This window comes from Oryctolagus cuniculus, chromosome 9, assembly GCF_051225735.1.
Source record: "Oryctolagus cuniculus isolate XC-2025 breed Fujian yellow rabbit chromosome 9, ASM5122573v1, whole genome shotgun sequence".
NCBI lineage: Eukaryota > Metazoa > Chordata > Mammalia > Lagomorpha > Leporidae > Oryctolagus > Oryctolagus cuniculus.
Genome location: NC_142875.1, coordinates 13,391,834 through 13,403,868, shown reverse-complemented (window position 1 = coordinate 13,403,868; position 12,035 = coordinate 13,391,834). Strand labels below are relative to the sequence as shown.

General features: G+C 49.2%; 1 protein-coding gene and 2 long non-coding RNA genes across 7 annotated transcripts in view; 1 reads left to right on the top strand and 2 right to left on the bottom strand.

The window, feature by feature from the left end:
- Positions 1 to 363: 363 nt before the first annotated feature.
- On the bottom strand, positions 364 to 2,718 carry LOC127492102 (uncharacterized). The gene is made up of 2 exons (XR_011378722.2): positions 2,573 to 2,718; positions 364 to 637 (listed from the first exon to the last, which is right to left on the bottom strand). It is a non-coding gene; the product is annotated as an uncharacterized LOC127492102 (long non-coding RNA).
- Positions 2,719 to 5,018: 2,300 nt separating this feature from the next.
- On the bottom strand, positions 5,019 to 8,211 carry LOC149124511 (uncharacterized). The gene is made up of 2 exons (XR_016212724.1): positions 7,736 to 8,211; positions 5,019 to 5,255 (listed from the first exon to the last, which is right to left on the bottom strand). It is a non-coding gene; the product is annotated as an uncharacterized LOC149124511 (long non-coding RNA).
- The window catches only part of UBAC2 (UBA domain containing 2), a 191,713-nt gene continuing 187,094 nt past the window's right edge, over positions 7,417 to 12,035 (top strand). For 3 of the 5 annotated variants that reach the window (XR_016212718.1, XR_016212719.1, XM_017343571.4), the window contains exon 1: positions 7,421 to 7,601. Coding sequence is in view for 2 of the 5 variants with exons in the window: in XM_017343571.4 (XP_017199060.3) it covers positions 7,571 to 7,601 (31 nt within the window). In the remaining 3 variants the exon portion in view is untranslated. Of the gene's footprint in view, positions 7,602 to 12,035 lie in introns of all 5 variants that reach the window. The other 2 variants (XM_008260139.5, XM_089303477.1) reach the window with 2 other exon arrangements.

The following is a 12,035-nucleotide window of genomic DNA, read 5'->3' as shown; positions in this document are numbered from 1 at the left end:
CTGACAACACGGATCCCTTCCAGGTGCCCAGAAGCTGGGGGCTGTCTCCTCACCAGCAAGCCAGCCACCAGTTCTGCAGCGGACACCAGCTGGGCATCCCACCCACCCACCCCCCGCCCCGGAGGAGGCATCAGACCTACCAGACTGTCCACCACAGTGAGAGGAGGGAGAGAAGGGAACTGACGGATGACCAGCCCAGCCCTGTTCCCACTGCGGCGCTCTGCTCCGTCCCGTAGAGGATCCGTGGTAAGACTCAGTGCCTGTGTGCACAGTTGTAACCCACTCCTTGTCGACTGCTCTTCCCCGAGTTCCTCACCAGGCTTCTTGGGGCTGCCTCTTAGAGAGGTGAGTTTTGCACCCAAATTTCTTTCTTTCTTTTTTTTTTCTTTTTTTTTTTTTTTTTGAGATTTATATCTATTTGAAAGGCAGTGTTACAGAGAGGGAGAGAGGGAGAGAGAGGGAGAGAGAGAGAGAATGTGTCTTCCATCTGCTGGTTCACTCCCCAGATGGCCACAATGGCCAGAGCTGCACCGATCCGAAGCCAGGAGCCAGGAGCTTCTTCTGGGTCTCCCATGTGGGTGCAGGGGTCCAAGGACCTGGGAAATCTTCTACTGCTTTCCCAGGCCACAGCAGAGAGCTGGAAAGGAAGTGGGGCAGCTGGAACTCAAACCTGTGTCTATATGGGATGCCGGCACTGCAGGCAGCAGTTTTACCCTCTACACCACAGCGCATAAAAATGTTCTAACCAATGGTTATATTAAGGAACAAGGCTAGATGGCCAGATAAAGAGAATTAAATGCTTCGGTCTCCTATTTGTAAGTCTAATGCGTTATGCACCTTGTTTATAACTCGGAACATTATCTAAGATTCCACTGTCTCCATATCACATTAGGCTGTTCAGAACCCCATTACGTTTTGTCATATGTTAGCATGACATAAATGACACACATCTAGTCAAATGGTTCTCAATCTTAGGAGACTCAGCTCCCCTTCTATAATAAATATGCTGCAGTTCTGCTTTTAATATCCTACCTGAAACTCAAGGAAAATATGCTACACATAATTTTAATGATCAATATGACCCACTTAGATATAAAGAAGAAATTGGTAACAAAATGATACACCTTTTGATTTGTCGGTGTGTCGAGGTGTGAAGACACTAGAAGACACAATCCCTGCTTCCACCCACAAATATCCTCGTTTGTGTATGAAAGAAGTCAGGCAGCCCGAAGCCTGGGCACACACACTGTATAGAAATGTGAGTGGAGGATGTGCCTGGCAGAATAAAACTACTGCAGGAGGAGTGACTCCTTGTCTGGCACCAACAGACTAGACAGGTTTGCAGGTGATTTGAGAAAGGGGAACAACTTGAACTTGGCCTCCAGCAGCAAGCAGAGGCGAGACAACAGGGCATCTGGTAGTCTCACAGTGCTGGGCTCTGGATGTCTGGCTGGAAAACACTTCCTCCGTGCTTTGAAGGGGTGGTAACAGTGGTCCGCGGAGAGCTGCCTCCTATTCTGATGCCCCGCCACATGTGAGGGGCTACAGCCCATCTCTAGAACCTAAAAAGACCCTGTTTTGATATATGAAAGGAAACAGATGACAAAAAGTTTCAGAGAAATGGTGTGGTGGCCTTCTAAGGTGTATAACCCACCCACACCATAATTTCCTCAGCATAGGTTTCCTATCAGCACACAATCAGAATGAGAAGCGATTGATGGTTCAGGAGACGCTGCCTGGGCTGTGCCCTGCCTCCAAGCCCTTACCACGTCTCAGCGTCCTTTCCCACCACAGCTCATAGCCTTGGACTTGCTGTCCTACCACAGCCTCCCCCTTACTTGCACGGCTGACTGGATGTAGTGGGAATTGTTACCTCACCGCAGTGGCTGATGGGAGTGAGTGGATCAATACCCCAGCCCCCTGCCCTTCAGTGGGCTGACGCTGAGACACTGGCTCCTGGGGCTTCCCATGGGATTGAGGTCAGGTTGCATGCAGTGTTAGTCTGTAGGATCATTCATCTCCGTGGTTTCCCTCCTTCCCTTCCCGTCCTCCCACTGGAGACTCTTAGCACCACCCCCAAAACCACTTGCACCTAAGATCGTGTCAGAGTTAAGCAGATGACAAAAATGTGAAACAAAAAACCTTCTTAATTTTATTGATAAAATGTAATGAGGTTCTAATTCTGTTACCAGGAATCTCAGTGGTCTGCTACATTTTACTGCTTTTGCGGTCTGTCCTACTGCACTGAGAACCCCTTTTCACCTGGATGTGCAGCTGGGAATGGAATACGCCATAAACAACAGAGCTCCCATTTGAAACCGAGCTGAATGAAAGTTTTAGCGGAACCCAAAACTGTGTGTGATTGGATTAAATAATTCTTTGGTACCCCCAAAATATTTTTAGTTCAATTAATATTTCCTGTAAACATTGGCTAATATGTTGCATCATCTTCAAAGGATTAATCACCTAATCTGATGTTATAGGTTGATACTGATCTCTAGATCTAATGTTTTTAAGTAGCATTCAAACTCACAACATAGCTCCATACCAGTCTCCCTAGAACTAGCCTTACCCACTTCCAATAATGGGACCATGAACGTTCTTCACAAGCAGAATCTTTAAAAGTGATTAAGTCCATTGAAAAATCTCATAATAATTGTTTTTCTTTAATATCAGTCTCGCAGCTTGCAGTGTAAGGATTTCATTTAACATTTCTGAAAAATATGAAATATATGTCAATTTCATAATATGATTTACTTGGTGTCACTATTTAATTTCTAATTCATTGAAAACAAAATTCAGGGCTGACATTATGACATAGCTGTTAAAGCTGCTGCCTGTGATGCCAGCATCCCTTATGGGTGACGGTTTGTGTCCCTGCTGTTCCACTTCTGATCCAGCTCCCTGCTAAAGATCTGGGAAAAGCAGCAAGTTGGTCCAGCTCTTTGGGCCCCTGACACCCACGTGGAAGACCTGGATGAAGCTCCTGGCACTTGGCTTTGGTCTTGCCGAGCCCTAGCCATTATGGGAGTGAAGCAGCAGATGGAAGATCTGTCTGTCTCTGTTTCTCTTTCCCTCTCTGTAACACTGACTTTCAAATAAATAAATCTGGTAAAAAAAAATTGTACATTAGCATTAAACAGTGAACATTTTAAAGAATTTTCCTTGAAATGCCATTGTATTTCCATATGAGGATAAAGCAAACTCCTTTTCACCATCAATACAAAGATTATAAAAATAATCTTTTATTAGAGGCATTAATTTTATTAATGGCACCGATAACATTCATTGATTTCTGATGAGTCTTTCATAAGATTTTTGAGGTGGTCAATGAATAATTAGTTCAATGATCTGTTCATGTGGCTGTTGCTGCTTTTGTTTTTAAACCCCGTTAACAGCTGACGTAACTGCTGCTCCATCTGTTGTACATGGCACTAGAAAAGCAAAAAAGAATTCCTGTGGAATAATTCTTAAGAGTTTAAATTTTGAGAATCAGAGTTACAGACAGAGAAAGGGAGAGACAGAAAGAGATTTTTCCTTCTGCTGGTCCACTCCCCAAATGGCTGAAATGGCCAGAACTGGGCTGATTGAAAGCTAGGAACCAGGAGCTTCTTCTGGGTCTCCCACGTAGTTGTAGGGGCCAAAGCAGCTGGGCCATCTCACTGTGCCTTCCCAGAGGCATTAGCAGAAAGCTGTATTGGAAGTGGAACATCTAGGACTCGAACCAGTGCCCATATAGGATGCCAGCACAGCAGGCAGCGGCTTTTTTTTACTGTGCCACAGCACCGACCCCTGTCTGCACAATTCATAAGCAATTTTTCACTTAATGTGTTAATTCTCCAGGAATTGTACATTTTTCATCAGCAGAGCTTCACTATCATACAGATGACTGACAGTCACTGGCAAATGTCTAAAATTCATTTCAGGGGCCAGTGCTGTGGCATAGTAGGTAAAGCTGCCGCCCGCAGTGCTGGCATCCCATATGGGTGCCAGTTTGAGACCCGGCTGCTCCACTTCCGATCCAGCTCTCTGCTGTGGCCTGGGAAAGCAGTAGAAGATGACCCAAGTCCTTGGGGCCACTCATGTGGGAGACCCAGAAGAAGCCCTGGTTCCTGGCTTCAGAGGTGCACAGCCCCGGCTATTGCGGCCATTTGGGGAGTGAACCAGCGGATGGAAGACCTCTCTGCCTCTGCCTCTCTGTAACTCTGCCTTTCAAGCAAATAAATAAATCTTTAAAAAAATAAAAAATTCATTTCAGAGCTGAGCTTCTACCTTTTTGGATTTCACAAAGATCCTTCCACTCATGCCTATAAAATTAGTTTTCCACAGAATAGAGGAAATTATTTAAATTTCTTACTGACATAATAATCTTACATAGCTGGTAAGATTCATTTGTCTCCAATATTGTTTAAGATTGTCACAAATTGTACCACTTACACTATTCTATAAGAATGAGACCCTTCCGATTACATTTCTTTTCTTTTTTTTTTTTTTTAAGATTTACTTATTTATTTGAAAGGCAGAATTACAGGGAGGCAGAGGAAAAGAGAGAGAAAGGTCTTCCATCCACTGGTTCACTCTCCACATGGCCACAATGGCTGGAGCTGAGCCAATATGAAGCCAGGAGCCAGGAGCTTCTTCCGGGTCTCCCGGGTGGGTGCAGGGGCCCAAAGACTTGGGCCATCTTCTACTGCTTTCCCAGGCCATAGCAGAGAGTCAGATAGGAAGTGGAGCATCCAGGACTCGAACCAGCACCCGTATGGGATGCCGGCCCTGTAGGCGGCATCTTTTACCCACTAAGCCGCAGCACTGGCTGCCCCACCTCTCCGATTTACATTTCAAAACAAATTTCAGGGACAGTACTATAATTTTCAGACAAATCTCGGAAGTGTCTCTGTTTGTCAACTCTTTGTTTAAAACCATTCACCTTATTTTGATGGCTTCCTATCTTAGATGAATTTGAAAAAATGTCTTTTCCTACAGGTAAGCTCATGCATTCAACTGAATTATTATCATTATTTTTAAGATTTATTTATTTACTTGAAAGTCAGAGTTACACAGAGAGAGAGAAGGAGAGAGAGAGAGAGAGGTCTTCCATCTGCTGGTTCACTCCCCAGATGGCTGCAGCGGCTGGAGCTGCACTGATCCAAAGCCAGCAGCCAGGAGCCAGGAGCTTCTTCCAGGTCTCCCACGCTGGTGCAGGGGTTCAAGGACCTGGGCCATTGTCCACTGTTTTCCCTGGCCATAGCAGAGAGCTGGATAGGAAGTGGAGCAGCAAGGACTCGAACCGGCGCCCATATGGGATGCCAACACTGCAGGCGGCGGCTTTACCTGCTACACCACAGTGCTGGCCCCTGAACTGAATTCTCTTGACACCACCACACTTTACCATGCAAAAAAATCTGGAGAAGAACATTGTTTCACACTTTGGCAAATATCTTTTTTTTTTTTTTTTTTGACAGGCAGAGTGGACAGAGAGAGAGAGAGAGAGAGAGAAAGGTCTTCCTTTGCCTTTGGTTCACCCTCCAATGGCCACCGCGGCCGGTGTACTGCGCTGATCCGATGGCAGGAGCCAGGTACTTCTCCTGGTCTCCCATGGGGTGCAGGGGCCCAAGCACTTGGGCCATCCTCCACTGCACTCCCTGGCCACAGCAGAGAGCTGGCCTGGAAGAGGGGCAACCAGGACAGAATCCGGCGCCCCGATTGGGGCTAGAACCCGGTGTGCCGTCGCCTATTTCTTTCCTTTTTTTTTTTTTTTTTTTTGGACAGGCAGAGTGGACAGAGAGAAAGGTCTTCCTTCTGTTGGTTCACCCCCCAATGGCAGCTGTGGCCGGTGCACTGCGCCAATCCGAAGCCAGGAGCCAGGTGCTTCTCCTGGTCTCCCATGGGGTGCAGGGCCCAAGCACCTGGGCCATCCTCCACTGCACTCCCTGGCCACAGCAGAGAGCTGGCCTGGAAGAGGGGCAACCAGGACAGAATCCAGTGCCCCGACTGGGACTAGAACCCGGGGTGCTGGCGCCGCAGGTGGAGGATTAGCCTAGTGAGCCGCAGCACTGGCCAACAAATGGTAGTATCTTAAAAAGTACTTCCAGGGAGGACCCTGAGGCCTTATCAATGAGCTTCTTGTACTCTGTTCACTAACACCTCTCGGTTTATCTTGCAGCTTGAACTAATCGTTTACCCAGGCATGAATTCATAACCTCATGCATTGGTCAAGTGGAAAATACTGGTTCAGAGTGTTACACAGGTCTTCCACCAGTACTATGGAAAGCTCCACTGTATACTCATGAGTGAGCCGGGGCAGGGTGGGGACAGCATTGTCTTAGCAGTACCACGAAAATAGCTTTGTCCTTTGGGTTCCCTTTTTGGGTCAGAGATCGCCACACCTACACCGAGTCCCCGTCCTATGTAGGCTACAGGCTTTCTCACCAGCGGACAACTTCTGCAAACATAAAGGACAATCGTTTGGTTGCAAAAGATTTGAGCTGGTTAACCTAAGGTTAAATATAAGCTGTATTTCAAGACTGTAAAAAAAATAAATAAATAAATAAATCAAGCCTGAAGAAGGAAAGAAAAAGCACCTATATTTTTGCTTTCTAGATCTAATCAATGTGACTATTCCGGTCCCCTGGAACTTCTACTAAGGGTGCGGGGACTGTGTTAATAAGGGAATCTCAGATTTACATTGGCTCGTACAAATAAATTCATTTTTTTCTTGTTTAAGTATGCTGTACACTTTTGCAGCCTGTCCTTTCATTTAGCCGTGTACTATGGACAATTTCCCCCTATTCTTTGAAAAAAACTTTTTAAACGATTGTATAATAAAATTTTCAGGCTCACACCTATTTTAGATGAAGTGACTTTAGCAAAGAGCAATTTCAGTCAGCAGTGGGAAGAAAACCTAACCTGACAACAGGCAGGGTCTCTGCGCTGGACTCGCCCCGCGCGGGCGGCCTCCCGGGCCGTTAGGGCTTGGTGCGTGCACTCGCGTGGGCCCGACGTGGGTCCGGACAAAGGGGACAGCTGGATAGGCCCGCTGTCCCATATGGAGGGAGCGTCGGCCAGCTCTCCTTCCGTCCGCGTCCAGAGACCTCTCGCCCTTGGCTGGACACCGGAACCCGAGACGGGCTAGCCGGAAAGACTGGGCATGCGTGGGACGCGCCGGGCGTCCCGTCCGAGGAACTGTTAAAGGACCGAGAGGAATCTGCGGCCATCGCGGCTCCTCAGGGTGCGGAAGCGCGGGTGGGCACAGGGGTACGGCTCCTAGGGTTACCCCTGAGCTCCATCTCAGCCCTTTCCTAACTGCAGCCGCAGCCGTCGGAAAACTCCGCACACGCGAACCCCGTCCGCGGCGGACGCACTTCCCCTCCCCAGCAGGAAGGGAGGGCGCAGACCGAGTGGGCGCGCCCCTGAGTCGCGCATGCGCAGTCCGGAGGGCGTCCCCTAGAGTGGCATCACGGCGCCGGATTCACCGCCCCGCCGGGAGTGCGCCTGCGCGGTCGCCGGGGGCTCTCCACCTCCGGTTCCCCTCCCCCTGGTCCCCCGCGGGGGCTCCGAGCCCGGCGGGACCATGTTCACCAGCACCGGCTCCAGTGGGCTTTGTGAGTACCGGCCGCCGCCGTCCTGGCTGCCCCCACACACCCCCCTGAGCACTTCCTTGAGGAGGCTGGGGGCAGCCGAGCCCCTCCGGCTTGAAGGAAGTGGGAGGGCCGACCCTCCATCTCCGAGCCCGTACCTCAGTAGTTGGTGGCCTTGGGGGGCAGCGGGCTCCGCCCCCATCCTGGCTGGCGAGTGGGCTCGGAGTCCCGCCGCCAGCCTCGGCCCCCGCCCGTGAGCCCCCCCGGCGATGCTGGCGGCGGGCTGGGCAGTTGGGGTCAGGCTGGATGCCCCGGTGTTCCGGGGGCCCTGCCCGATGCCCCCGGTAGCGCGTGTGCCAGGCCGAAAGAAGAGGCCGTCCCGGTGGAGGCGGTGCTGGGAGCCTGCCCCCTTCTCGTCACTTTCCCCATTCATTGAGGCCGCCGACAGGCAGAGTGCAGCCCTCGTCAGGCGCTGACCTCCCCGAGTCGGGAGACGCGCTTCTCCCCGGTCTGAGGAGTTTTCGGGCGATTCAAGTGCTTGCGAGTGGAGAGAAGTTTAGGGAGCCTTTGGCCGGAGACCGTGCTCTGCTGCTGGTGTCGCCGTGGCCATCGGGGCGGCAGCGCTGGTCAGAGTGGCGAGGGAACTCCTATTAGCCGTTTAAACAAGGAGCCACTCCAGGGTGTTTAGCTGACTTTGGGTAAAGCGGATCTGTTAGCCGGACAGCCCTGAGGTCGTGCCCTGACTCCAGCAACAGCCAGCTGTTGGCAGCCAGTATTTGAGCAGCTCTTCGCGAAGCTCTGATGTTTCGTTTGCTTGTCTCCGCGGGCGCTTCTTAACTCTATACGTGTGAAGTGAATGTTGTCGGAATACAGGCACCTGTCTGGCGTCCATCAGCGTCGCAGTCCTGTAGTAAAAATGGTGGGGGTCGGCGCCGTGGCTCACTAGGCTAATCCTCCGCCTAGCGGCGCCAGCACACCGGGTTCTAGTCCCGGTCGGGGCGCCGGATTCTGTCCCGGTTGCCCCTCTTGCAGGCCAGCTCTCTGCTGTGGCCCGGGAGTGCAGTGGAGGATGGCCCAGGTGCTTGGGCCCTGCACCCCATGGGAGACCAGGAGAAGCACCTGGCTCCTGCCTTCAGATCAGCGTGGTACGCTGGCCGCGGTGGCCATTGGAGGGTGAACCAACGGCAAAAGGAAGACCTTTCTCTTTGTCTCTCTCTCTCACTGTTCACTCTGCCTGTCAAAAAAAAAAAAAGGTGGGAACGCATGTCTTCGACCCAGAGTGTGTTGGTGTCAGGGCCACAGGCGTGCGTTTACTTCCCCACCTCTCAGGTTGGGGATTTGATTCATAGCATCTTCCATGGATTGGTCCCAAAATGAGTTACATCTCCTAGGTGGTTATAGTCTCCCTACTACCTTTGGGCTGAAAACCATTATGACTGTTGATGGATGGAACTGAAGCTTCAAGAAAGGGATGGAAAAAGGGGTAGAATTCTTCAGGCTTCTTGTTCTTCAGCATTTTGAACTATCCTTGGTGACCAAAAATACATGTAACAATTGAAAAGGCAAGATAAATCTGTTATTGGTTATTAGTGTATTGGCAACTTGTATTCTGAGGAAGGTAATATTTTGTGACCTGTGGCACAATTTATATTTTTTTTATTACTTTGGTGACTGTTGAGTTCTAGGAACCAAATTGCTGCCCAGAGAGAGGCTTAGGCTGCGGGGCCCTCCCCAGCTGTTTTGGCCAGTTTCTGAAATAAGTGTATCCTCAGTGTGAGGGTAGGTGGAATGGCCCTTCTTTAGGAAGCTGGTGCCATGTGCTTATTCAACAAATACTTTGGGCATCTTTGAGGATATTTCAAAAAGTTGGTAGAAAATGGAATTAAAAGATGAGTTGATTTTGGGGGCTGGCAGAATGGCGTTAGCAGGTAAAGCCATCAGTGAGACACCAGCATCTCGTGGGCACAGGTTCATGTCTCTGCCACTCCACTTCTGGTCCAGCTCCCTACTCATGTCCTGAGAAAAGCAGTAGAAGATGGCCCAAGTGCTTGGGCCCCTGCAGTCCATGTGGGAGACCCATTAAGCTCCTGGCTCCTGGCTTCCACCTGGTCATCGTGGCCATGAACTGTAATTCTAACTTTCAAATAAAATAAATATTTTTTTTAAAAGACAAGTGGATTTTAGTATAAAAGTTTTTGAAATCCTTGTATAGTTCTTTCATAGTACCCATTTTTCATGAACTTTTTTTTTTTTTTTAAATTTTTTGACAGGCAGAGTGGACAGTGAGAGAGAGAGAGAGAAAGGTCTTCCTTTGCCGTTGGTTCACCCTCCAATGGCCGCCGTGGCCAGCGCGCTGCGGCCGGCGCACCGCGCTGATCCGATGGCAGGAGCCAGGAGCCAGGTGCTTATCCTGGTCTCCCATGGGGTGCAGGGCCCAAGCACCTGGGCCATCCTCCACTGCACTCCCTGGCCACAGCAGAGGGCTGGCCTGGAAGAGGGGCAACCGGGACAGAATCCGGCGCCCCGACCGGGACTAGAACCCGGTGTGCCGGCGCCGCTAGGCGGAGGATTAGCCTAGTGAGCCACGGCGCCGGCCCATGAACTTTTTGAAGACCCCTTGTGTGTAGGGATTTCAAATTTTTTTTGGCACCAAATCAACTTACCTTTCAATTCCACTCTCCATGAACCTTTTGAAGGCCACTTGCACTGAAGACTGTGAAGTGTGCCGGGTGTGGGAGACAGTGATGAGCAAGTCTTGGTCCCCGTGTGATCGGTGGCCTGAAATTTCAGTGCAGTTTAGGCATGATTTTTCCAGGATTGGCCATTCCGCAAGTGTAGTGTCAGCGGTTACCTTGCTTTAAAAATTTTTTCCTGGCCAAGTTACCCACTGAGAAGGAAGTGATTTCCTTCAGACGAGAAGTTGTGTGGCCTTTTGGTGAGTCAAAGTCAAAGTTGCTGTGTGAGCAAACGCCCCACAGAAGGATAGTCCCCTGCTCCCTGCCTTCTCTTCCACCTGCACGCTCCCCACATTTTGAGACCAAGAGCTCGTGGTGTTGGAGTGTCGGCTTGCTCCTGAGGATTCACTCATTCATTCCTTCATTCCACAAGTGGCTGCTGAATACCCACTTAAGCTCGCACTGTTCGTGGGCGGAGGATGAAGGGAGCAGGATGGGTGAGAGTTATGTATGAATAAGAGGGTGATGGCCGAGACTGAAGTTCCTCCAGAGTGCCTCTTTAGCGTGCATGGGCAGGGAAGACACGTGGGAAGTGACTCTGCATGGCGTGAAGGGGGAGCCACGCCAGTCTGGTGAACAATCTTTGTTTTGAAGAAGGGCAACAGCAGGCGCAGGGACTGTAGAACAGGTGCGCAGCTGCCTGTCCAGCTCAGCTCTTCCCCAGCGTTCTCAGCAGATCCAGGGACTGAGTTCTTGAAACGCCCAAGAAATACACTATTGTTAATAACTTGTAGCTAAGAAGTAAAGATAGGCACTGATTAGGGAGAGACAAGCTTAAGGGAAGATGCTGTTTAAAATGTGTCTTTTCGTTCTAAAAGTAAGGTCAACCACGTGATAGAAAGTTGGGAAAGCTGAGCAAAACCATGGTTAGTGTTTTCAGCTAATTTTCTTCTTATTTCTTTTCCTATACATTTATATTCTTGTTTTAACATATTTTTTTTAAATTATAAAATGAGGACATGTTCATCAAAGAAACTTCTGAAATGCACAGAGCATGAGGACATTTTGGTACTACACTGTTTTTCCAGTGCAAAAGTAGATAACCAAATACATGAGTAAAAATAAATTCTTCTTACTCAATTATTATTTTGTAATTTTGTCCAACAGACCCTTTTAAAATGTAATCATAATGACTCCAGTTCTGTGTGGTTCTAGTTTTGTGTCTTCTCTTTTCCTTCATTAGAAGCACTTCCCAAGTATGCTATGCCTGCAGAATTTCTTGTTTCTCCCCTCCTGCTGTATCTGTCATAGTAGTATGAGACCATCTTAATATTTTCAGATATTCCTAAGAAGAGAAGAAGCGTAAATAAGCGGTGTTGCCTGGCAGCACCTGCCACACCCTGCTAAAGTCCAGCCCTAAAGGGCAGTGCCAGTTTGAGACTCCTCCAGCTATTGGAGGGAGAAAAGGTGGCTTTATTCACGTAACTGTGTTTAATTTTCACAGCAGCCCTGTGAGGACAGGTACTATTATTTTTTTCCTCCACAAAGAAGTATACTGTATTGAGACTCAGGATAATTTTTCCAAGAGCTCAAAGCTAGGATGTGGAAGAGCTGAGATCGGACGTAGATTTGCCTGCCTCCAAAGCCTGTAGATTCTTTTTCTGCTGTTCCGTGCCACATATTCATTGTCATTGTAGTCCCTGTAATAGAAAATGGCAATGGCAGTGTAAGTCTTAGCACAAACCTCTGGGAAAAAGTCGTGATGTGAATGAGTCTTCCGTGT